This window comes from Prinia subflava, chromosome 12 (genome assembly GCF_021018805.1).
Source record: "Prinia subflava isolate CZ2003 ecotype Zambia chromosome 12, Cam_Psub_1.2, whole genome shotgun sequence".
Lineage (NCBI taxonomy): Eukaryota > Metazoa > Chordata > Aves > Passeriformes > Cisticolidae > Prinia > Prinia subflava.
This window is the reverse complement of record NC_086258.1, coordinates 3,663,081-3,689,351: the sequence shown is the minus strand read 5'-3', so window position 1 is coordinate 3,689,351 and position 26,271 is coordinate 3,663,081. Positions and strand designations below refer to the sequence as shown.

The window sequence follows — 26,271 nt, the reverse complement described above, 5'->3', positions numbered from 1 at the left end:
GTGCCCTCTCATTGCCTTCGGAAATGTGGAATTTCAATAGGCACCAGGAGCCAAGGAAAATCTGAAAGCGGAGCTGCTACCGGCACCTCTGCAGGAGCAGCCAAACAAAGGCAGGGGCTGAAAGAAATCGCTCTCCTAGATGATGAGAACTCGGCTTTGAAGGAAACTTTAAATAGATGCCAGCCAGTTCTGGCGTGCCAGCAGCCAGAGCCAAGAAAAGAAAGAGGGGGGAAGCCTCCCCAAATGTCTCCAGCTTTGGAGAAGAGCAGCTTTCCCTGCTGCAGCGAGAATGGCGTTAGAGAAAGCAGCTCCAGAGCCTGCTGGAGTGGCAGGGTGGGAAAGGGGAGGGGAAGGACTGGGACCAGAAGCCAACTGGCAGCCAAGCTGGGAGGATATATTCCAGGCAGCAGTTCTATAATAACCAGCCTGTCTCTACTGCCCTGACTTCTCCCTCGGTTTGTTTGCTCCCTTTGGTTCACTTGACGGGGCGCCCCTGCCTCGCTCCCCGCTGAGCAGGCACTGCCTGGTTTGTGCTGTGCCTTCACTTCGTGGAGCAGCTGGATCAAGGAGAGCCTGGCAGGAGCTGCCGTGGTGGGCAGGGCTGGCACCTCCTGCTTCCCAGAAATGAGTTGGTGCCTCTAAATCCTCTCTTCAAAGGCAGTGCTTGGAGCGTCCTCTCCTCCCTTCTGCTGCTGCTCCAGGCCTTCGTGTTTTGAGGCAGCCCCTGTCCGTGCCGAGCAGAAGGAATTGTTCTGATTTCAGAGGTGGCTCAGATTTATGGAAAGAACCGTTGTGGCTTTTATGAGGATATGGAAATGCAAGGCATTATTTAGAAGACCCTTTAGCCGTGTCAAAGAGGGGAAGAAAGTAAAGAGAGCCCCTCCATCTGAGTAATAAAACCTCTTATGAATATGTGAGCCACTCAGCTCTACATCCCATAGTTGTTTTTTGGTTTTGTTTTTTTTTCTTGTAAGTAATAATTCAAAAAGTAGAGCTGGAGCAATGGGAATGGCTTGCAGGGAAGGCAGGGTGGAGAAAGATACTCTGGAGGGCTCAGCCTGGAGTACGTCCTTGCTGCACAACAGTGTGAAATATAGTATCAATTAAAGCTTCCCGTTTTTACAGCCTGTGAGAGGTTATATACGGTGTGGGTGGATGTTTGTACTTTAGTGGGAGAGGTGGGGGAGATCCTCCCATGGTGCAGAGGGAAGCAAGAGCTGTGTTTAGTGAGGGGCTTGTAGGGCTTTGTTTTGTAAGTGGAAATAAAGCAAAGGGCATAAAGCAGGTTCCTGTCAAAGACATCTTGGGCATTTACAGTCTTCTTCCCTCCTCTTCTGAGGTGTGTGCCAGGGAGGTTGTGCTGATCCTCTGCACCTCGCTGGGCTGTGGGATGGGTGTAGAGTGGTGCCAGAGCTCAGTGTGGGCAGGCAGGACCCTCACTGTGGGGTCAGAGCTCAGTGTGACCAGGCAGGGACCCTCACTGTGGGGTCAGAGCTCAGTGTGACCAGGCAGGGACCCTCACTGTGGGGTCAGAGCTCAGTGTGGGCAGGCAGGACCCTCACTGTGGGGTCAGAGCTGGGTTTGGGCAGGCAGGACCCTCACTGTGGGGTCAGAGCTGGGTTTGGGCAGTGTCCCCACCCTCAGGTGCTGCCATGTGTTGGCTCTGTCTCTCCTGCAAGTGGGTATGAACTCCTCCAGGATGAACGCTGCCCTGAGGGCAAACCCAGATCCCCCTTGCCAAGAGGCCAGCAGAAATGGAATTTCCCTTCGAGACCGTGTTTTGGGTTGGAGCATCTGACAAGATGGCAGAGGTGGAGGGAGCTTCTTTTTTGTTTATTCTTTTAATCTCAGTGCATCTGCGTCTGCCTGCCTGCACGATGCCGTGCTGTCCTTGCCACTCAGCTGATCAGTAATTGTTTCATCTGCAGATTATTTCCTACCTTCCCCCACCACTGTTTCCTCCAAGCTGCTGCTGAATTGGATGCTGCTATTAGCAGCCTGTGTTAATTTTCCCTCAAGATTGCTCTGCAGACTGCAATTGTTGGGACTCACAACAACTTCTCGTTTTGGTTTTAATTAAATGTCTTGCTTTAAATTGTTTGTTTTTGACGTTTCCTGCTCAGTCTTCTGCAGCTCTTGGAGGTGACCAGGCATTACCTCTTGCCCTCAGGGCACTCAGGATGTGCTGCACATGTGGCCACACAGAGATGAGCCACAGGAGGTGGGGAACTGGCTGTGTCCCCACCCTTTTGCCAACAAGGAGAAGCTGGAGACACTCTCTGATTTACAGGTGAAGTTCTCCAGGTTTGCACCAGGAGGATGGAGAAAGAGATCTCATCTCAAAGCTATCTCAGGTCAAACTGGATGGAGCTCTGAGCAATCTGGTCCAGTGGAGGGTGTCCCTGCCCATGGGAGAGGGGTGGAACAAGGTGGTCTTTAGGGTCCCTTCCAACCCAAAGTATTCTTTGATGCTGTGATCTTCTCAGGCTTTCTGAAACTGGGGTCTTCCACGTTCACCAGCTGTTCCCAGATCCATAAGTCCCCTCTGAAATCAGCAGAAGGACTTGATTTAAAATAAGTTTTTTTCTTGTGCTGTTTTCTCCTCCCAGGGTTTTTGCTGTATGAAGACCTGGGTCAGGGCTTTGTCAGGAACAACACTTTCTTGTTGCAGACTCAGTGTCACGTCTGGCTGCTCCAGGCCCCGTGTGTTTCATGTAAGGTGGCCGTGTTTGGGGGCAGCTTTACAAATTGCATTTTATTTCACCAGCTCGTAATCACCGGGGTCACCTCCGTGCCTGTTACAGCTCCCTCCCGCTCCCGTGGCTGCTTGCCTGGCAAGAAAATGTGAGCAAATGGCTGCAGTGTTACCAGACATGAACTCTAAATATTAACATCAATTTATGAACTGTATCAGCGTGGATCAAAGGGATTCCGAGACGGTTTTACGGCGTGAACGCTCTTTGCATGAAGAATTAATAAGATTCTGGAGGCTGAAGTACATCATGTTTTTATCGTGGCTTTGACAGGCTTGTGAACCTGCTCAGCTGCTGCCCAGCTCCCCAGCCCTGCCAGAGGCATTCCCTGCTCCTGGGGCAGCTCCATCTGCAAGGGAAGGCAAATGCTTTTCCTCCTCCTCTGCAGGACTCAGGGGAGCAAAGCCAGCGGGGTTGGCGTCGGCGTTTGGGTGGTGTGAGCAGGAGCTGCTCCAGGGCTGGGACAGGCTGAGAGGAGGAGGGGGCATCTCCTGGCACCTGCTGAGCTTTACCAACACCAATTTACCCTCTGATTTGGGGGGGATGGCACAGCTTTGCCCAGCCCTCCCTCCCATAGATGGAGAGATGAGAATATTGACTGCTGCATTCATACAAGAAGCTTATCATAGCTCCTCTGTGCTTTGTGATGTGATTAGATTTAGGCTGGATTTCCCTGAACCCTTTTCTGATATCTGGAGAGCATCCACTGTTAGAGTGCCCCAGGCTGCAGCGTGGGAACAGGGAGATATAGAGCATTAAGGAGTTGGGGTTTTTTTGGTTTTTTGTTTTTTTTTTTTTTTTCAGAAGTCTCATTTCTATCTCAGCCACTGCTGGCCCAGATGGCTTCTGAGGACAGAGATGTGCTCTTACCAACACCTCCACAACTGCATTGTCTAAAGCTGCCATGGGAGATCTCGTTGCAGCATGAGCTTGACTACAAGGCAGGGTGGGCAGATTCCTCCTTGCTTAAGTTTAGGAAAAGTTGGCTGAGCCATCACCTCCCTTGTAAATACGTGTGCTGTTTGTCAGGAGCTCAGCCCTGGAGAAATCAAGAGTGACTGACAACAAAACTCAAAGAAAGAGTCTGTCAGAATGATCAAGGAGGTGCAATTTACCACTCAAATTGTAACCCTGCTACTCCCACAGGAAAGGCGGTGCCAGTTTGAGCTCTAATTACACACAGACATGTACTGCTAATTGACTTCTGCTTTGCCAGGGTGGAAAAGCTCTGGCAGCATTGGTGGTGTTTGAGGAGATGGGGATCTTCAGGATTGGTCATCGTTGGGTTGGGGAGGTGAGAGCCCATGGGTGCAGTTCATGTGCTGAAAATACACCCTGGAGTCAAGCACTGTGAGATACAAACTGCCAGTGCTTCAGCTGAGGAGGACTGAAGGAAAAATGTGTCTATAGGCTTGTGCTGTTTTCTAATCTTTCTGTCATAACTTTCTTTTTAAGCATTTCACCTTGCTCAAAGAGAGAAATAATTAAAAAAAAAAAAAAAAAGTAAAGAGAAATGGCTTGGATTTTGACCTGGTGTAATGCTGTCACTGGATTCAAACTAGACTATAGGACTTAGAGTTTGACTTAAAACTATGTAAATTATTCCCAAATCACCTGGTTTCATGCTGGGCAGGAGAGGGATGGTAAAGCTGGGCACTGTGTTGGTCTGTGGGTGCAGTCCTGCCCCAAGACCCATTTCCTTGCTTAAGTCAGTACATGTGAGTCGTGGGCATCCAAAGTCTGGTTCTTTGGCATTTTCTGGGAGAAATTTAAGAAGCAGAAATTTTCATGCCCTGGGCCCAGGACAGGAGAGGCAGAGCTGATCAAGGGGAAGAACTGATAGGGGAGGAGTTGTCTCTTTGAGCAGTGTTCTTTTAAATTTAACAAGGGGAGAAAAAGGGTCTCTAACGAATTCAAATAGGGTTATTCTTTGTACCTATAGAATGAAGCGAGAGGGATCAGCTTCCCTCTAGTGTTTATAAAAACTATCTGTAACAGGATTAGAACTGTGTGATAGCATAGGGCTGGATACATTAATAGCAACCTGTAGTATGACCTCCCATTGCTTCCCAACACAAAATACTAATTTTAGATGAAAAGGAGTTTTGTTGGCCAAGAAACAGTGAATGGACCAAAGATGACAAAAAGAGCAGAGGGAGGAAGGAATAGATGTTCTTCAAAAAAAAATTATGTTTTGATCTTTTCCCTTGAAAAGAAAGAGAAAGGAAAAGCCAAACCCTTTTGGCTGCCTTTTGGGTGCTTTGTTCTTTTCCCTTGTTAGATATTTCTTCTGAGCTGTTTTATCCTGTTGTGTTCTTGAAAATGATTTTTGAAATGTCAAAACTTCAAGCCTCTTTTGTCAGGGCTTAAGCAATTCCACTGAACTTTGGAGGAGACCCCAGCATGAGAGACTTGAACTTCTGACGCTGCCTTAACTCATCCAGCTTTGATCAGTGCTCGGGAAGGAACGGGGGGAGTGGGAAACACACACACACAGAAACCCAAACAAATCAATCCCCTGAGGGGCTGCTGGACCCTGTGGAGCTGGGTTACAGCTGTGTCCTGGTGTTCTCCACGCTGCCCCATGGCATTGGGTGGCTCGTAAAGCCAACAGCATTTCAGGGACATGTCCTGGTGTGGTGCTCCTGGGAGGTGGTGCTGGGTGCAGAGCTGTTGTTTTGCTCCTGTATTCACTCGTTTGGTTGATGGTTGCTTTATCCCGAGACCTAAACATCTCCATTCAAGGGAGATTTCAGCAAGGCTTTGAGTGGGAAGCTTGGAATTTGTGTGTAGGAGCACACCTGGGAGGTTGGCAGCAGAGGACAGCAGGGTGGGCAGTCCCTCCAGGTGTCTGCAGAGTGTCTGTGCTGGCACCTGCTCTGGGCACTGTGGGCAGTGCTTCAAACTGGCTGTGGGGTGATTTAGTAGGATCTGAGGTCCTCGAGGAAGGTTTTAGGAGGGTGGTTTGTAGTGAGTTCTACCCCCCCTCAAATCCCCCATCACTCCCCTTCCCTTCAACCAGAGACTGCAGTTGTGGAAAAAAGATCCAGCTGATGTTCCCAGCAAGCTGAAGGTGTTTGAAACAGCTCTTGCTTAGAAAATGTTTGTTCTTGGTAGTTTCTAAAAGGATTTGTTCCTCAACCTGCCCTTTCTGAGCTTTTCAAGGTGGTTTTGATATGTACATGATGGAACTTTTGAAAACTGTTTTCTATGTGTGGATTCTTTGACAGTGAAGAGAAAAAAAATGTACAAAGACTTTGAAATCATCAGAATTTTAGCTTTCAAAATATTTGTAGAAGGCCTTTTTCTGTTATTTATTTCCCAGGCGAGCCATAAAGGGATCAAGATTGGGGTGTTTGTGTGTTTGTGTTTTCAGTGGAGCGAAGGTGAGGAGGGTGTCTGTGAACATCTCTCAAAATCTTGCCACACATTCAGCTTCAGAGATGTGAGACGTTTCCCTGCTGGAAGTTGTCCCCTCCTTCCTCTGAGGAAGGAAAGGGAAGGAAGGAAGGAAAGAAGGAGGAAGGAAACAAAAACTTTTCCCCAGGTTTGGGTTTTTTTCAGACTTAGGTAGAAAAACCTTCATTTTACAGAGAGCCTGAACTCGGGAATTTTTTGGATTGAAATGTTTTCAGTGCTGCTTTACAAACAAACAAACAAACAACCACCCACAAGCCCTCTGAAAAACCTGATAATGAGGATGATTTCTCAATCAGACTTACTAAAATCAAAGTAAGTAATTAATCTTCAAAATAGCTGGAGCCAGAGAAGGGGCTGAAGCACAAGTCTGATGAGGAGCAGGTGGAGAAAAGGAGGCTTGGGGGGAATCTTCTCACTCTTTATAACTCCTTGACAGGAGGGTGGAACCAGGTGGGGTTTGGCCTCTTCTCCCAGGTAACAAGAAATAGGAGAGGAGGAAATGGCCTCAGGTTCCACCAGGGGACGTTAGGTTGGATATAAAGAAAAGTTTCTTCACAGAAAGGCTTGTCCAGCCCTGGCACAGCTGCCCAGGGCAGCGATGGAGTCCCCGTTCCCGGAGGGATTTAAAAGGCATTTTAAATGTGTGGATGTGGCACCTGGGGACATGTCTGGTTGCCATGGCAGTCCTGGGGGAACAGTTGGATTTGATGATCTGAGAGGTCTTTTCCACCTCAATGATTCCATGTTGGGGAGCTCCAAAGGTCACCCACCTGAGCATGGGCTCTTCCCTGCCCTGCAGCAGGTCCTGGGCCAAGGTCCTGTGCCAGATCCAGCCACCTCCATCTCCTGGAATACGAATGATGTGTCTGGTTTGTGTCGGGTTTGCTTCTGTTACTTCTGAGCTGTATTTTAACCAGAACTGGGGTTCATTAAGTAGGGATTTAATCAAGAGCTGCTGGTTTCACTCTTCAGTCCTTGGGTGCGGAGGGAGTTGTCTGTAGCTGAGTCTCAAAACAACTCTACGTGCTTGCCAAGCCTTGCTCTTTATTAGGGAGCCGCGGAAATCGGGAGGAAAACAAAATTGACAGGTTACCACATAGACACCTACATGTAAATAGTAAACACTCCCAAAGGGTGCTCCATGCAGTTCTGTTTGGGAAAAGAAACCAGCAATTGTTGTTACTGGCATGGAAGGCTATCTTTAAAAATTCATTGAAAAGAATAATTGGAGATAAAACCACGTGGCTCTGAGAAACTTAGTGCTCAGTGTTTCTCTGCTTTCCAGTGGTGCTGGGGGGTTTGCTGGGGGGTTTACCCAGTGATTTACTGCTGCCTTGTGTCTGATTGAGATGTATCCTGCAGCCTTGGTGGGGCAGCTCCTGCCTTGCTGTGTCTCCAGAGCTGCTGGATTGCAATGTCTCATTCTCATTTGCTTGAGCAGTCAGCAGCTTGGCAGCCTCCATTGGCTTTGAGTGAGGAGATGCGCCTGTGAATATGTTTATGGTATATAAACACTCTGAGTGTCAAAGACCTGAGTTTATGGGAAATTAAGGCTGGGATTTGAATGGTGCTCAGATCTTGGGATGCCTGAAAATGAGGTCACTCACTGGGATGCTTGACTTGAGGCTTTGCTTGTTTTATCCTTTGCATGGATAATGTGGCGCAGGATGAGGGTGAGAAGGGCTCCCTCTTGCTAAGCATCAGGGATCCTCTTCAAAAGCAGATCCAGAGTTTGTATTCAGGCAGGTTCATGTGGGGTGGCTGCTGCTGCAGGTTTGTTGTCCTGCTTTTTAAATCTCTTGGCTTTCATCAAAGTAAATTGCTGCTTAAAAGCATGGTGTCGTATTCCTTTACTAAGGGCCATAAGCCTTAAAGTTTCATGACAATAGGCCCTGGATCTGTAGACTTGCTATCCCTGAGTAATCTCTGAGAAGGATTTCAATCTTCAGTGGTTGCAAGTTTTGCCCAAGTTGCAAGTCCTCAGACTTAGTGGAAAGGTGGCTGCAGGTTCCTGGGCTACCTGGCACTTCCCTTTGCCCACTCCTTCTTGCAGGTTTCTTCTCCCTTCTTTTTAGAGGTTTTTACCATGGTAAGTTTTGCAAAACACCACTTAATGGCAGAGGTTTTTTGGCTCCTCTCTGATCTGTGCAGCACTGTTATGGAGGCAGTCTTATAATCAATGTAATTGAAGATCAGAGTTAATGAGGACCTCTGTGCCTGCAAAATCCCCCAAGCGATGCTGGGCCTCAGATGTTAGATAAGGAAATGATTGGGCTGAACTGAAAATCTATTTGGCTAATTAGATGATGCATATTCCCAGATGCCAGTGGGGAAAAATACACTTTGCAAAATAAAGAAGCATAAAATTTTGTAAGAAAATATTTTTGGCAGGAATTCACTTTTAACTCACAGGAGGGAGAGGGTGGGGGAGTGTCTGGTAGGAGACAACTCATACAAGAAGTTGTGTGTTGGGCCAATCCACTCACCTCCAACAAAAGGTGAACAGGCCCTGCTGCTGCTGCCCATCTGTGCCCTGAGCTCCAGATACCTCCAGGACAACGCCTCCCTGAGCTGGGGCAGTGATGCTCTGATTACAGATCAGAGTAATTACACTGGTCCACATCTCTGAAGAGATCTGGGAATCAGATCTCAGTCGTGTAAGGGCAGGGAAGTGTCTGGGCAGAGGAGCTGGTGGACCATGTGCTGGAGCACATTCCTCTGGAGTGGTCAAATGGAGTTCTTTGGGGCCAGCTGTCAGTGAACTCATTATTATTTTGCAGATAATGTCATCACAGCAGCTCCTGAGGAGTGCAATGTTCTGATGTTGGACCAAAATGCATATTTGGGGGTTTCCTTTCAGATTCCACACTGACCTAACACACTTTTCTCACTCCCCCCAGGCAGCAGCTTCGTTGTGAGCGAGGGGAGCTACTTGGACATTTCTGACTGGCTCAACCCAGCCAAGCTGTCCCTGTACTATCAGATCAATGCCACGTCCCCCTGGGTGAGAGACCTCTGTGGACAGAGGACCACCGATGCCTGTGAGCAGCTGTGTGACCAAGACACAGGTAAAGGCAGCCAGGGGAGAGTGAGGACCTTGGAAAGCTGGGAGATGTGAGGGGAAGGTCTGTCACTGGGTATTTGGTGGCCTCTTGGCTCACCTCTGCTCTAGCCTAGTGGTAGGCATGGGGGGCTGAGAGGGACTAGCAGGGTCACAAAGTGGTGACCCTGATCAGCAGAATGTGAAGAAGATGGGCACAAATTGAGGATTTGAAATGGTGGATCTACCAGTTCTTTGGTGTGGCAGCTGCAGGCACATGGAATTTATCTGCATCTGAGTTGAGTTGTTCTGCTGTCCAGCCTGGAAATCCTACCTGTGAGTTTATCCCATCTCCATCCCTTTTCTTTTCTGGCCATGTACATGCAGAGCACCATGATTCCTGCTAGTACTTGTACCTGGTGGCCACCCAGGCTGGATCTGTCCTCCAACCATTCCTGGTGGGGTTGTGAGCTCTGCCATCCCTCCTCCTCTCTAAATGAGTGTTCTGCTGGTGTGCAGTGCCTGCCTGTGGGCAGCAGCCAGCCCTGCTGGGACTCAGGTGTGGGGCTGGGCAAAGGACAGGAGTCACCTTCCCTTCTGTCTTTATTGGATGACACATGGGATGGAGTCTGCAGAGAGCCAAGAGCACAGAACACAGCAAACAACACAGGGTGACAGGAAGGTGGCCTGGGGACTGTGCTGGGTTTTTGTGCTGTGACTCCCCAGGGGCTCACCAGCCTTGTGTTGGATGCCTTCTTGGTGGTGTGCAGACAAGTGTCCCTGGTGGTCCTGGCTTGCTGAGTGTCTGAAGAGCACCCAAACCCCGTCTCCTTGCAGAGAGGTGCCATCCCAGCTTAGTCCCAGCTCTCCCTGTGAGCTGCTCCCCCCTCAGCTATGAGCTTCTTCCCCTCATGTGTGTCTGAGATTCATGGCTGCAGGTAAGGGTGTTGGGTTCTGGTTCTGCCAGAGGGTTTAAAGGATGTCTCACTGTGGAGAAGGCTTTTCCTAAGCCCCCCAAAGCCCCTGACTGTTGTTAATACATGGATTTGAATAAGAAATCCTTCAGAGTCATGAACACCTCATGGGGTGGTAGGGGTGACCATGGTGAACATGGTGACCCTGTTCTCATCCCTTCCTGCTCAGCTGAGATGCAAATACTGAACTTGGTCTTACAAACTCATTTTCCTGGTCAAGACAATCTTCTCTTCTTAGCATTCCTGTTCCTCAAGGCTTGTCTGCACGGAGGCACTGGAGGGCATGGCTGCAGCAGAACGGTGATGCTGGATGAATTCCCTGTGTAGACAGCCCTGGGCATCACCTGAAGTCCCAGGGAGGGCTGGGAGGTGCCAACAGCCACACTGACAGATGGAGATGGTGCAGGAGGAGGCTCTTCTCATCCAGATGTCACACAGCAGAAGGATTTTTGTTTCAGGCACTGGCAAAATGCAGCCACCTCAGTGGGAGAGAGGAGATGCATTCAGCTGTGCCCTGGTTCAGCGGAGGAGAGAAACAACTCTGCCTCCAGCAGAAACCACGGGGAGACCGTATGGAGCCAGACCACGACTGCCCTGTGGGGAGAGCCCTGTGGCTGCCCTCGCCAGCCCCATCCCTGGCAGCAGGCAGGGCTGGCTGGATCCTGGCGTGGCCTCGGCTGCGAGGAGCGGCTGCACTGGGAGCCAGCCCAGCTCCCAGCAGCTCCTGCTGCATCCCCAGCTCCCAGCAGCTCCTGCTGCAGCCCCAGCTCCCAGCCCTGCTGCATCCCCAGCTCCCAGCAGCTCCTGCTGCATCCCCAGCTCCCAGCAGCTCCTGCTGCATCCCCAGCTCCCAGCAGCTCCTGCTGCATCCCCCGACCCTGCTCCTGCTGCATCCCCAGCTCCCACTCCTGCTGCATCCCCAGCTCCCACTCCTGCTGCATATCCAGCTCCCACTCCTGCTGCATATCCAGCTCCCAGCCCTGCTGCATCCCCAGCTCCTACCCCTGCTGCATCCCCAGCTCCCACCCCTGCTGCATCCCCAGCTCCCACCCCCTCCTGCTGCATCCCCAGCTCCCAGCAGCTCCTGCTGCATCCCCAGCTCCCAGCAGCTCCTGCTGCATCCCCAGCTCCCAGCAGCTCCTGCTGGATGCCCCATGCTTGAGCAGGACGTGTCAGATGTCGTTTGCAGGTTAGGGAGTGATGCTCATTGTCCCAGAGCTGCTCTGCCCCAGCGCTGTGCTGCGGCTGAACCTCGGCAGCTGCTCTGGGGCTCCCAGCCCTGGTGCCCACGGCCCCTGCCTGCCCGTGGTGAGGGCACAGCAGCCTGGATCTCAGCCTTCAGGTCCTTCTCCTGAAATCTGTCCATGGGCTCTCCCCCTCTCTCCAGCCTGGCAGTGTGCACATGAATAAACAGCATTTTTCTCATTTCTTTCTGCCAGTTGGATCCGTGTGGATTGAGCAGGACTGGCTGATGGGGCTGCTGCCCTTCATAGCCTAAATCTAAGACTCCCTTAAGAGGTCCAAACTTCACAAGAACTGAAATTAGGCCTTTGGAAGTACCTGCTTGACCCTGTACCCCAGGACATAACCCAGTGCACCTTGTCCATCACCATTGAGCAGCCTTTAACTGGTGAGAAGTTTCCCCACCAGGCTGAGGCAGACTGTAACCCCATGACACACTGCATGCACTTTTAGATTTAGTTTTATTAATGCCATTCTATTTTTAAGGGTGATTTATTTTTATCACCATGAGAGAGGAAGGCCTGTGGTTTTACTGCAGCACATAAATCCTGTCTAGATTTCAACCTTTTCGGGTCAGGGATTTTATCCTCTCTGTGAGCATCCCAAATGATGGGTGCCAGGGATTCCCCTGTCCTCTGCCTTCTCGGGCTGGACAGAGCAACAATGAGAATGACAAACTGAGGTTTGATCTCTCTGGAGGCTGAAAGCCTTCGAAGTTGCCCCTGTGAAGAGCAGCAGAGCCAGCATTGAGGTCCTCCAGCACATTTATGGCCAATGGGACTTCAGCCCTACCCTTGGAGCCATTCCATGGCAGACTGGATCCAGCCTTGTCCCAGTCTTTCTTGCTCCAAGGTGTAGACAGAGCTCTGTGGGCAGGACCTACCCTTGGTGGCAGTGCCATGGGCTCCTGGCACACCTTTGGACAGAGAGCCCCAGGTCACATCTGCTCTCTCTGGTGACACTCTTTGGGTTTGGGTTTTGGATGGGATTTGTCTGTACAATGTACTGACTTGTGACTCCGGACACTCCACGCTCCTTCAGTGTGAAGAATAATTCCCAGTGAAAACAGAGGCTCTGAAACACCAGGGAATGGCAAAATCCACTTTGTTGCCTGACCTTAATTTGCCTTCCCTCGCATCTCTGTCGTGTGACTCACTCTTTAATTAAGTGATTGCTGCCCCCCTGACAAATTTGAAACCTGTGTTGCAAAGCCCCAGCTCATCAGAGCATTTCAGAGGGAGCACTGACATCTGCACACGAGCAAAATGTCATCTCCCTCACCCTCCTGCCTTGGAAACGGCCAGGCTGGTGGGTGTGACTGCAAATCCAGAGACACATGGAGGCTGCTGAGGGCTCCTCCCTGCAGATGTGACACACTGACCATGCCCAGCTGCCACCTCAGGAGGGACAGGCACCCTCCAGGGCAGGATGTGCTCCTTGGCTGGAGGTGCTCAGCCAAAATCCCCCATCCTCCCTGCCTGTGCTGCTGGAGATGAGAACGGGGAAGGTTTGTTGTCTTGTGGGACTGGCTGTCAGCTCTCCTCACTCTCCACATTTTGAAGAGATGTGGGAGCAGTGCTGGTGCTGCTGCTGGTGCCACGCTCTGGGATACCCCTGGGTAAAATCCAGGAGTGCTTGCTGCCTCGCCAGCCTCCCTCACCAGCCTCCACGAGAGCATCCCTTTCCAGCAGCATATGCAAATCCTGATTTGTGAGCACAATTACCTGCTTTGTATGCACAAAACTGATTCACTTGCACATTCTGTGGGCATTGCTGAAGAGACCTGCTGGAGAATCAATCCCTCAGGGCCAAATGCTGGAAGAAACAGCCTCTGATTTTGTGCTGTCAGGCTTGCTGGAGCAGTGGCATAAATGAGATGGATAGCTACCTTGATTAGCAGGTGCAAATGTGTTGAAACTTTTCTTCCCCGTCTATAAATCAGGCGTTTCTTCATCAAAATTCTCTCATTGCATCCACAATTGGTAGCTCCCCCCCAACAAAGCAGTAAGCACGAGCTTGAAGGAGCCAGATGAAATGTAGTAGCAAAGGTTCTTTTCTGGAAATTGGCACGAGGAGACTAAAAAAAAAAAAAAAAGTTTTCCATCATCGTCCAAATGGGCCAGTTTGTCACCAGAGCCACAGATGGTTCTGCTGTCTGGGTAGGGCAGGGGTGTGTTGTGGGCCGGAGGCAGATGAAAGTTGTTTTACACAGAGCTGTTTTTTTAAAGGCAACCTGTTAAGGGGATTTGTAGGTTGCAGAGCTGAGCATGTAAATCAGGAGATGACCAACCTTGGCAAGGGTGTATTTGTGTTTATGAAAACAGCCATTCCTTCCTGTAGTTCAGTTTAATACCATGCAGGTTCTGTGCACATCAAGTAATATTTGTTTGTTCTTGTGTACTTGTGCTATTTTCGCCGTTGGAGGATCCCGGTGCCTTTATTGACTTAGACTTTTATAGAATGAGGTTCTGTCTCTCTAAGGTGTGGAGTTTAATAACTTGGTCAAAACCCATGTAATATCCCATTCCTCCTCCTGTGGAGGCACAGCTTGCCTGGTGCACCAAGCAGGGCAGCAGGCAGTTAACTCCCAAGTTAATTTAGCTCCAGGCTGAAGTGTTACACATAAACAGCAATCAAAACTCATGCCTGCGAGGGGCCGAGTTAAGGTTATCTGTGCTGTCTTTGCACTCTCATTTTCTGCCATTAGAGTGTTTAATCCTGCAGCTGCTAATGCTCTTGTAATGGCATTTCCCGTGCTTGTCTAAAGAGCACAGGGAGGAGGGAAGAGGGATGGGTTTGGCTGTGTGGAGCTGCTCCTGAACCCATCCCCCTGACTGGGCCATCCAAACGGTGTTCCAGGGGCTTCTCATCCCTCCGTGGGCAGCTCTGGGGCAGTGCCCAGCCCAGAAGGTGACAGCCATGGCACACAGGCCACCCTCAGGACCTTTCAGCAGCTCATGTGCTCCTTGGAGGTGCGGTGTGGGAGCTGAGCAGATGATAATGAGAATTAAATCTGTGCAGGGCTTTCACTCAGGCACAGTCCTTGGAGGTTAAGCTTGCACTTAAGTGCTGTGATGGATGAGGGTGAGGAGGGTGACTTGCAGCAGGGGTAGAGGAGAGGTAACTGTCACATTCCATCCAGGTTTTCCGTCCATGCTCTGTGCCAGGTCGACAGGGCAGGAGCCACTTTCTTTGTCTTGTTCCTTGAGTGCTAAACTGCTGCTACAAAAGTGGCATTTCTCATCAGGATGAAGCAGAGACTCAGGTTTGGAAACTGCCATCCCTGAAGAGCAGGAACAGCAGGCACCAGGGGTAGAAGAGGAGCTTTTCAAGAGCTTTACTGGCAGGCTGGGAACGTGGTGCTGCAGCTTTGAGGCTCAGTGGCACTGAGGATGCCCTGCTGGGGCTGGTGTGTTCCTTGCAGGGTGTGTGTATGTCCAGAGAGGAGTGGACACAAAAACTGAGCTCTGTATCCCTTGGGGTGGGAGAGGCAGCCCTGAAAGAGCTGTGAGCGTGTTTGTGCAATGCTCACACAGCTGCAAAGGTGTGTGTTTGCAGCCCCACAGCCTTTGGGATCAGGCTGCCACCCCAGCTGGGGTCTGGACCTGTCCCCAGGATGTCCCTGTGCAGCTGGGGCACAGCCCTGGCACAGCAGGGCCCTGCTCCAGGACCAGGGTTGGAGGTGCTGCCACGGAGGAGAGAATCAGGGACATCAGCAGTGCCAGCAGAAGGCTGACAGGCAACACCACTGCCAGAGCTCCTCCAGCTCCTCAAATAAAAGTGCCAGTGACAGCACAGAGCAGCTTCCCTGGGAGCACAGGGACTCTGAGAGCCTCCACATCCTGCTGAGCGCTGGGCTGGATTAGGGGGATTCCTGCAGCATTATCACCACAGATCAGCTCTCTCCATAATGAGGCTAACAGGCTTATCTGGCATGCTGATGGTTCATCCTGCAGCCCTGCTCTGCTGCTCCCAGGCACTGTGGGGACGGGCAGGGAGGGTGTGGGTGCAGTGTGAGACCCCATTCCCCATTCCAGAAACAGCAGCACAGCATGGAGAGTGGAATTCAGCAACTTCTAGCTTTTCTGTAAAAAAAAAAAAAAGAGAGCTAAAGCCTCCACCTGTTTAATAACACACTGGAAATACAATTTGGACCTCCAGAGCTGAGCACTGGGACCTGCCCTCATTTATACTGAGTGAGCAGTGATCCTTCTTTTGGCTGTAACAGCTGAAAAATTGCCATGGATTATCCAACCTGGATTCTGAATCCAGAGGCAGGGGAAGGGCTGTGCCATGGGCAGGGTGAGGGGTGCTGGCAGTGGGAGCAGGATTCTTGTGCTGGGGGTTGGTAGATCCTGATTCATTTGTGCTCCCACAGCAGCTGAACGCTGCACAGAGGCGTGTGCAGGACCTGTGGAAATTGCATCCAGCTCCAGGTGCAGTTATTTGTCAAACTTGGTTACTTTGGTTGACTTTGGCTTCAAGCTCAGCTTGAATCCTAACTTAGCTGCAGCAGGGTTGAGTGGATAACTGCGTTCATCTTGGATGCAGTTGCTTTAAACAAAGACACTTTAGTCTGGCCTTTTGATGGTTTGATTTATTTTAGCAGCGTGTTAAAAAACACACCCTAAAGAGAGTTTAGAGGTATGGGAACTGTGTTTCCCCCACTCCAGGCACTTTATCAGGTGTTTCTCATTCCATGGGGGTTAGCCAGGCTCAGCATCCTCCCTGGCTCAGCGTTGTCTCTGGGAAGGATGGGGACAGACTGAAAACAACAGAGTAGTTCAGGAGGCCAGGGAAGGCAGGTGGATGCTGTTGGGGAGAGGGCAAAAGCTCCCGAGAACCTGCAAGAGCACAGCAGGTTCTGCTGAAATTTTTTGGAAGCCCCACTAATTGTCAGTTCATGGTTCTTGATAGAGGAGTAGATCCTAAACCACCTGACCTGAGGGGATGGAGTCCTCACTCCTCCAGCAGACTGCAGCACTCAGCTGATCTCATGCTTGGGAGCCTTCCTACCCAGTTTCCAAAACCCTGGGAGACCTGTGGAAAGCTAATCTCCACTCTCTCCTGCCCTGCATCTCTCCCCAGCTGGTGCCACCACTTGCCCTCTCACTTACTGAAATAAACCTCCCAATAAACCTCCCAATAAAGTCTTGAGCACCGGCTGTAGCTGCTGAAAGTCCAGGATTGGAGTCGATAAAATCAATATTTCTCCTGGTTGATAGAGTTCCTCCCTCTGATGCCAAACTGATGGAGCAGTAAACAAGCCAGCAGACAAAATAAACCCTCCTGCACCGTGGGAAGGGGTTTTACCACCCAGCACCCCCAGCCATCCATAGTGGGGGAGGTGTTTGGGCCATGGGATGCTGACCTCTGTAGGTGTTTTTTCTTTACTTGCTCTAATTTCTGTGGCAGGAGCCGAGCGTGAGCCAGTGCCCCAAGACTCCCAGCTCTGCTTCGCAAGCACTTTGAGATGTCTCTCATTTGCAGAGCATATATTTGTTATGTAATAAGCGCCAGGAATTAATGATCCACAGCACGGCTGGGGAAACTTGCGTACTAAGCACCCAAGGAAAAAATAACTTTTCTTTTTTTAAAATCACTGATGGAGCCATTAGGACCTGTGTTTTCTTGCACTGAGACCGCCCCAGCCCCCAGGCAGGGAAGAGCCTGAGCAGGGCCAAGCGCTGCCATCTCTCTCCCAACTCTTCCCCTTTGGAGCAGCAATGTTCCTGCCGCTCCTGTTATGAATCATGAGGTTAGCAGCTTTTGACAGATCATAAATCAGTGCTTCGAAGTCGCTAGGACAAATCCCAGGACATTTAATCTTTAATATTAGACGCATTTGAGGCAGTGAATATTTCATGAAGGTGCTGTTGCATTTTAGCACATCATTAGCCGTCTCTTTTTTTCCCCCCACTCTTTCCTTTTTTTGCTGCCTCTCCCTTCCCAGGCGTCTCTTCCTCAAAAAAATCTCAGCGGCTGAATCCCCATCGTGCTCCCTCCTGACAATAATAAAGCTCTTTACTGTAATCCTTGTGAGGCATTTTAAGAACTTGCCTGGCATCCCAGGGAGCAGGCAGGTGGCTGCCAGTCTGCATTGGCACTGAGGGGGGGTACCCACCTCCCCAGCATCCTCCCCAGGTCCCACCTCAGCAGTGTTTACAGCTCAGCCTTGCTGCACCGTCAGGCACGATGGGGAGAGGAGGGGAGGGCGGGGGGGAAACACTGGCAGCAGCTTGTAGCAGAAATTCCACGTGCAAATCCAATTAATCTTTTGATTTTGCTGTTTCTTGCCCCGGGTTATGTATTTCTACCAAACACTGAATCAATTTGGGCCAAGTGCGGTCGGGTTTCTGGTGTGGGAAATGTCTTCTCCTGCTGTCAGAAGAGAGGAGCAAGGGTGAGGCAGCACCCAGAGAGCAGAGGGGAGCAGGGCTCCAGCCCCTTCACTGTGGGATGGGGACACAGCACAGGAACTGTCTGTGGAGGGTGGAGGGTGGGGAGTTCTGCATCTTTCAGTGGAGGTTTGGGCTGCAGGAGGCTCTGCTCTCTTGCCCTGGTGCCAGGTGGCAGAGCAGAGGTGGGAAAGGGACGTGGGATGGGTTTGTGGTGTCCACCTTGGGGATTGCACAGGGTGGACACTGCTCAAGCCAGGTCAAGACCCCTGCTGAGGAGTGAACCCCTGGCTGCAGCACTGCACAGGAGCACTGGTTAAGGACAGACCTTCTGCATCATGAAACCCCATCCCCAGCCACTGTGGGTGCTGGATCATGAAATCCCCTCCCTGAGAAGAACTACGGGTTCCTTACAGCTTTCCACATCTCCTTCTCCACACCTCCTGGGGCTCCTTTCTGGAGTCCAAAGTGCTCCAGAGGCACAGGAGGGGCCGGAGTGGCTGTGACAAAGCAGAGACGGGCAGCAGGGGAGGAGGGCCTGGCTCTGCAGTCACTGACACACCAGAGACATCTCCCCCCTCCCTGCTGTGTTACAGGAGAGTGCAGCTGCCACGAAGGGTACGCCCCTGACCCCGTGCATCGGCACCTGTGTGTGCGCAGCGACTGGGGACACAGCGAGGGGTGAGTGGGGACACAGCGAGGGGTGACAGGGGACACAGCGAGGGGTGAGTGGGGACACAGCGAGGGGTGACAGGGGACACAGCGAGGGGTGAGTGGGGACACAGCGAGGGGTGAGTGGGGACACAGCGAGGGGTGACAGGGGACACAGCGAGGGGTGAGTGGGGACACAGTGAGGGGAGAGTGGGGACACAGCGAGGGGTGAGAGGGGACACAGCGAGGGGTGACAGGGGACTCAGCGAGGGGAGAGTGGGGACACAGCGAGGGGTGAGTGGGGACACAGCGAGGGGAGAGTGGGGACACAGCGAGGGGTGACAGGGGACTCAGCGAGGGGAGAGTGGGGACACAGCGAGGGGAGAGTGGGGACACAGCGAGGGGTGACAGGGGACACAGCGAGGGGAGAGTGGGGACACAGCGAGGGGTGAGTGGGGACACAGCGAGGGGAGAGAGGGGACACAGGGACGGGTGAGAGGGGACACAGCGAGAGGTGAGTGGGGACACAGCGAGGGGAGAGTGGGGACACAGCGAGGGGAGAGTGGGGACACAGCGAGGGGTGAGAGGGGACACAGCGAGGGGTGAGTGGGGACACAGCGAGGGGAGAGTGGGGACACAGCGAGGGGTGAGAGGGGACACAGCGAGGGGTGAGTGGGGACACAGCAAAGGGTGAGTGGGGACACAGGGAAAAGTGAGAGGGGACACAGGGAGGGGTGAATGGGGACACGCTGGGCTGCCTCTGCCCGCTCCCCTGGTGCTGAGCGCTCCCTTGGGTGATCACGGTGCCACTGGCCCAGCCCAGGGATGTGCTCAGCTGTGTTTGCCCTCTCTCCTGCCAGCCCCTGGCCCTACACGACGCTGGAGCGGGGATATGACTTGGTCACGGGAGAGCAGGCGCCAGAGAAGATACTCAGGTGAGTCACAGGAGGGCTCAGCTGGGGAGTTTGGGAAGGGAGAGCCACAAGGACTCTCAGTGGATGCAACCTCTTGGTCAATCCCACCTCATCCTTGTGGGCCTGATATTTTTAGGCCTTAGAGATTTTAGCCTGCTGGTAGCTGCTAACTCCTTTCCCAAGGGAAAAGCTTCTTAGAAAAGCTTCTTCCCAAAACAATCTTGGCCAAACAACTATCCTTTCCCAATACAATCTTTCTCTAGGTGGTGTTTGCCTTTCTGGTTCTCAGAGAAAAACATTTTGGCTGTTTCTCTGATTTAACCAATGGGATTGGGGAGGTGTCAGTCCTGTTCACCAATCCTGTTAAGTCTGTATTGGAACACCTTATAAAATTAGACAATTAAAGGCTTTTTTACGCCTTTTGCCTTCTGAAATATTTGGAGCCTCTCGTCTTTTGTTCATGTCCTATAGCGACACATCCTTGTGCTGGTGAGGGGACAAGTGCCATTTGTCTGTGACACACCTGAAAGATTTGTCCATATTTGGCAGGCAGAGAAGGGTTCCCCTCTTGACCCTTCAGCAAACATGAGGACAGCACGAAACTCATCCTGGAATAAAAAGAAGAGTTTTCCCATCCCCATGTTCTCCTGTCCCATCTCAAGCCATTCCTCTCCCATTTGGCTTTCAGGACAAGACCAAATCACTGACTTATCTCATGGTGCCACCACTGCTCTGGCTCCTGAGCGGGCTGTGGACGGCCACCACTCCCTGTGGACACTGTTCCTGTGTGACATCTCTGTCCTTTTTCCAGGTCCACCTACAGCCTGGGTCAAGGGCTGTGGCTGCCAGTCAGTAAGAGCTTCGTGGTGCCCCCCGTGGAGCTTTCCATCAATCCCCTTGCCAGCTGCAAGACAGATGTTCTGGTGACAGAAGATCCAGCAGATGTCAGGTAGGAAGCAGATTTCTCGTTTTCTTCATGCTTGAGTGCCTGCTCGGCTCTTTAAATTGTTATTGAGGATGCAGTAATTTCTGTGATGATAGGTTTGATTAATTTCCTTTCAATAAGAAATCTGATGGGACTGCTCTCCAGGCTCTTTGGGCTGATGGGAATAGGCCAGGCCTGAGTGTGCAACTGTGAAATCTGCCACTACAGGCAGGTGAATTGGTAGGAACCTGTGGCAAGGCAATTTGAGAGTGGCTTAAATGTAATGTTAGTGCTGAAATGGATGCATTTATTGGGATAGAGGGGCTGTCATGTTCTTGAAACTCATACCTGTACCAAATACACCTGGCCACTGATACCTGCTGGGATGTTCACGAAGGGTGAAAGGACATGTTGCTCATCCAATAATTATACAATCAGAGGTTTTTTGGTTTGTTTTGGTTCAGGTTTTTTTTCCTTTTTGGAGTTCAGTGAATGCCTGGACATTTCACTGATCACCTTGGTGGTGGTTATCCTCTTTGGTCTGGTTTACAAGGGTGTAACTGTAAATTATAAGGGTTTAATTCTGAAGGTATTTAGTGTGCATTCCCCTCTATCCCATTAAATTAAGATTGAGCATGTGACTGTTGAGTGCCAGGGAAACTCCATGTTTCCTTCTTCTCTCCCTTCCTTCTTGCTGCTTTCTCCTCTTGACTCCAGACACAATTTCCTGACTTGCAAATTCTGGGTTTTGTTATGAATCATCTCCCTGGGCTCCAGCAGGATCCTTGTGTGCCCCAGCCCCTTCTGTCTTGTCTTTTCCCAAAGTGATGAGGAATGGATTTCCATTTCTTCTGTCCCCTCATCTTGGCAGGGCTGCAGTCAAAGCAAGTGCCTACAAAAGCTGTGGCAGAGCCAGGACTGGCATCTAAGATGTTCTCACTTCAGTGTGTGTGTTTTTGTTGCTAATTAGTGCTTGTTCCCTTTCTTGTGAGAAGAGACTGGTGGTACATACCCATCCCAGTTTGGCTCTTTTAGGAGCGTTGTTTTTCTTGTCTGCAACAACTTCTGCTTTTCATTTGAGAAAGGGAAGGTTTATGCTAACATTTTCCTAGCCAAAGTGCCAAGAGAACATTATTTCTTTCTTTCCTCCTCATATCTTCATTAAAAGTGCCTCGGTGAAGGTAGAGGCTCAGAAGCTTGTTTTCTGCTCCAGTGCAGTAATTGTCTCTGGGCACTGCTCCTTGTGGAAAAGTCTCTGTCGGGATGGATGCGTGCCAGGCAGGAGGAGGGGAGGTTTTGGCACAAAGCTGTTGCCTGCTCCCCTCATAAATGCAACCTGAACTGAGAATCCCAGGTATAAATATTGGAGTGGCTCAGGTAGAATAAGGGAGGTGTGAGTTCACGGTGCTTGTATCTTACACACAGGAGCTGCTGAATTATTAAAACTTTAATAAACGCAATGATAAATATTTGATGTTGAATTATGGAAGGCTTCGCAGATACAGTAAGAAGTGAAAAGCAATCTATTATTTCTACATTAGAACTGAAACACTTCTCAAACGAGGAGCTGCAAGCTCAGAATCCTCAGCACCCCAGGGTGGGTGGAACCCTCTTCTGAGTATCTTGGGTGCTTTCATGCAGTTAGAAAGGTATTTTCAGAGCTGCTTCTCTTGCAGCTTCTGTTTTATCTCTGGACTGACACAGCAGCTTCTCAGGGGAGCAGTTTGGGTGGTTCAGATGTTCAGGTGGTGATCCAGACTGACATCAGAGGTGCCACGTGCTGTCCATGGTGTGGGTGTTCAGACACAGCCATCCCTCCCTCTGCCTGGAGGCTCCTGTTTCTGCCTCTGGGACTGTGGCAGCACTGCTGTCCCTCCGTGCTGGGAGCTCCTCCAGGTGAATCACTGAATCATTTGGGTTGGAAAAGACCTCAAGGGTTGGAAAAGACCTCAGGGATTGAATCCGACCCGTGACCAACCCCCACCTTGTCACCCAGACCAGTGCACTGAGTGCCAAGTTCAGTTACTTCTTTAATATTTCCAGGGATGACAATTCCACCACCTCCCTGGGCAGCCCCTTCCAATGCTTGACAGCCCTTTTCCAATGAAGAATTCTTCCTGAACCCTCAGTGCTTGGGCTATAATACAGTCCCATCTCCATGCCACGGGGCAGAGCCTGGGCTGAGCTCCCACAGCTGTGCCCCAGTGCCCGGCGTGCCCTGCTTGTCCTGTGACACTGTGATGGTGGCTCAGGGCTGTGCTCCTTTGTGTCTGTAATAACGAGCGTGCTGCATTCCTGCAGACCTTTCATTAGTCTGACACCTTTGCCTCTGGGGTCGCTTGTCTTGAAGAGTTTAATGGAGGGAAATGGCAGAAAGCCTGCTTTGGAGAAAACAAGTGATGAAGTCTTTACAACTCAGAGGGTTAAAGGTTCAAACGTGGCCTTGTGTTTTTATGAAGATGCTTGAGATGCAGAGGGACAGGTGGGGCTCGGCCTTTCAGCAGCTCTCTGGGGAAATGCTGACTCCAGTGCTGCTCTCCGTGTGGTTCACTGCTGGGCAGTGCAACAAGCTGTGCTCTGGTGGATGGGGGTGAAGGGTCCAAACCTTCCCCTGCTACCCCTGAGTCATTAGAGAAACTTCCAGCAAACAGGAACCAACAGGCTTCATGCAAACATCCCCCTAGGATGCTCCAGGGGCCTCAGGGGACAGGACACAGGAGTGTGCAAAACTTGATGCTGGAGGTTTTAGGGCTGTGCGTCATAAATTAGGAATGAGAGTGCTTAGAGTTAATGAAACTGGCATATATAATTTATCAGTGACCACTCTGAGCATCCCTTCCTCGCCCCCAGAGTCTGATCCTCCTCACAATGATCACATCAGTCGCAGCCTGGGACTGTCACAGCCACGCTCATGGTGACGTCTTTGTTCAGATGAGCCTGGCCAGCAGTGCTGCAGGGCTCTCCCCACAGCCTGGTCTTGTCCTTGCAGCACATCCCCTGCCAGGACAACAAACACATCCCAGTCCAACCCTGTCTTGCTTGTTTTCAAGACCCCTCTTTGTTTCCATTCCCATCTCTCTCTCTTACTTGTATTTCTCCCATAACCTGGTGGTAAAAACACAGTTGTCTATAAAATTCTGTTAAACAAATAACTGTTGGGTGTTCAGTCCTTCTGCTGGCCTTCCCTGGACACCTTGCCATCTCCATTCGAGCCTTTGGAAGGTACAGCTTGCCCTGTGAGTCAGGAATTGCTCTAATTGTGGCAGTGACCCACAGCCCCCAGGTCCTACTGCCCCAGCTCCGAGCATCCCTGCAGGGATAATAGAAGTATCTCTGCAGGGGTTAATAAAAGCATCTCTGCAAGGGACAATCAAAGCATCTCTGCAGGGGAAAATAAAAGCATCTCTGCAGGGGACAATAAAAGCATCCCTTGGGGCACACAGAGCTGTGGGGGACCAAGAAGAGAGCTAACCCTGGAGGCAGAGCACAGCACTGGCAGACGCCCAGCGGTCACGGTTCACCGTGCCACCCGCTCTGCAGAAAAGTTGATAATTTCTGTTGAGCAGCTATAAATCAGAGGCACGGGCCTCAGCTGCTGCCTGACATGACATATAGCTCTATCGTTATGGCAACCATAGAAACAAATAAAAGCCTTGCCTTCACTTGACAAGCCTTTGAGATGTCCTGATGGAGAGACAAGTGTTCAGCAGCAGAATGAATTCTCTTGAACTCACCGTCGATTCATCTTCGTTTTGCTCCCAAGTGAGCCCCTTTGCTCTCTGAATTCTTTGCCAAAGTACAATCAAATAGATTTTTTTATTTCTACTTTTTCTTTATTTGTTTGTTGTTTTTATTTTCAATTCTGTCAGAGGCAGAACACTCTGCTCCCCCTCTCTGTGCCCTCATGAGTCCTGTCTTCTGTCAAGGATGGGAGCAAGGCTTTTTCTCTCTGCCCATGGCATTCACCAGCTCAGCTATGCTGTGCTCTTGCAGCCTCACTGCTGCTCCAGCCTTACAGGGGTTTCGAGTGATATTTTGAAGGGGTTTTGCAGTGATTTGGGCACTTGTGATTTTGCAAGTCAGTGGTGATCACTGTGGTGTGAGGCTCCCTGGGAGTGGAGGAGAATGAAAAATGAAGTGGATGAGAAAGGCAAAGGGAATCTGGGACAGGAGAGTGTGGAAACAGCTTTGCTGTCCCTGCTGCAGCAGCAGCAAAGCTCTTCTGTCTGTACCTTAACCTCCTTCCTGATCTGCAGGAGCACAGAGGAATGGCTGCGGCTGCAGGTGAGCATTCCTCAGGGTCAGGAGGTCTGTGGGGATGGGGTATGGCACACAGGCACACCCTGCCAGCTCTCCTTGCCATTTGTGCAGAGGACACCATGGGAACTTGATCTTTTTTCCCTTCTTGTCTTTCTGCTGCCCCCTGGAGCAGAGCAGGCTGTGATTTCTGGGTGCCCAGTGCCACGGGGACCCTCAGCCAGGAGGCTGGGGGAGAGGGGAGCTCCTTTTAGGCTGTTCAGAGCAGGGGCCCGTGGCTCTGCTGCAGAGCCTCCTGCTTCACTGGGGCCAGCAGGAAGGTGTGAGTGGCTGCAGTCCATGGCTATGATGAATGGACAGCTTTGCATGATGGAGCAAATTGATCATTGCTTCAGCAGGCACAGCTCACTCATTTCTGCAGGGAGGGCAATTCATTACTGTGCTCATCACAGAGACACATCATCCCCACAGATAACGTCCCTGTGCTCTGCCCTGGGCTTCCTGTCACCCTGAGATGCTGTTGTCTCCCAGAAAGTGGTGGAGAAGCATCTTTTGGTGCTTAACACTGGGACAGAGGCAGCCTTTGGCCTCATCCTCTGGAGAGCAGGGACAGATGCTTTGCAGAGAGGCAGCCATCAGCCCCTGCCCTGCAGCTGTCACCTGAGCTTGGTCCTGGCTGCTTCCCAGGATTTTTCCTCCTCCCTGCCTCCTGCTGTGATTTATGAGAGCAGGTTAGAAGAGTCAGGTATGTCTCGCTTTGCCGTGGGGTGGCTAAGTGGAGATGTAATCTTGCAGCAGCCACTGAAGGGTGTGAGCAGCAAAATAAGAGAATTAGGGGAGCATTGTGATGGGGAAAGAGAGGAACCTCCCCCCAAAAAGCTGGAGATGAAATCACCCAGGGAGGATCTAGGGCAGGTCAGAATTGAAATGTGGATCACCCAGCACTGCAGGGACAGTGCAGGGCTTTACTGCCCTCAGCCTGTCTCTTGCTGGTCCATCAGCAGCCACAGCATCCTTCATGCCCAGAATCCAGGGGACATTTCAGCCTTCCCTCATCCCAGGCTTTTAGTAACTCCTGCAAGAATGCTGAGCTTCACTCTCTGTGCTCTGCTGTGTGAACTCACTGCATTTTTGGAGGTCTTAATGCTGTGCTGTAAAACTGCACAGAAAATGATCAAACCTCTAAGGGACAGGGGATGTAAATTTGGGCCTGGCTCGTAGGCAAATCCATCACAGGGAGCACCAGCTCCAAGTTTGGCAGCTGAGTGATTGCAGTTCCTCTTGTCCATGGTGCTGCAGAGCCCAGGAGGGAAAAAAAAAAACAAAACCACAAAAACCCAGCAAGTGAACAGATTTTGTTTATATGTTTATTGAGACAATTAAAAATACCCTACACTTGCCAAATCTGCAGAGGCTGTCTCACACCCAGAATGATTCCCTTTGATGTCTCTGGGATCTCCTGTCACCCAGTAGGATTTGGCACTGTAGCTTCTCCATATTCTCCATATGGATCTGCTGTTGTAGCTGTGTGTCCATCCACACATCCACTGCAGTGCTAGAATGGATGCAGTTACTGGCATGGAGGGGCTGTCAGGTTTTTGAAACTCATACCTGTATCACCACTGATATCTGCTGGGATGCTCATGAAGGGTGAAAGGCCATGTTGCTCATCCAATAATTATATAATTAGGGTGGGG

General features: G+C 50.9%; 1 protein-coding gene across 2 annotated transcripts in view; it reads left to right on the top strand.

Moving 5' to 3' along the window:
- ASTN2 (astrotactin 2) overlaps nt 1-26,271 on the top strand; it is a 322,339-nt gene that overhangs the window by 121,375 nt on the left and 174,693 nt on the right. For both annotated transcript variants that reach the window (XM_063410172.1, XM_063410173.1), the window contains exons 7-10: nt 9,074-9,241; nt 18,424-18,508; nt 19,339-19,413; nt 20,204-20,341. In XM_063410172.1, the coding sequence (XP_063266242.1) occupies nt 9,074-9,241; nt 18,424-18,508; nt 19,339-19,413; nt 20,204-20,341 (466 nt within the window). The remainder of the gene's footprint in view (nt 1-9,073; nt 9,242-18,423; nt 18,509-19,338; nt 19,414-20,203; nt 20,342-26,271) is intronic.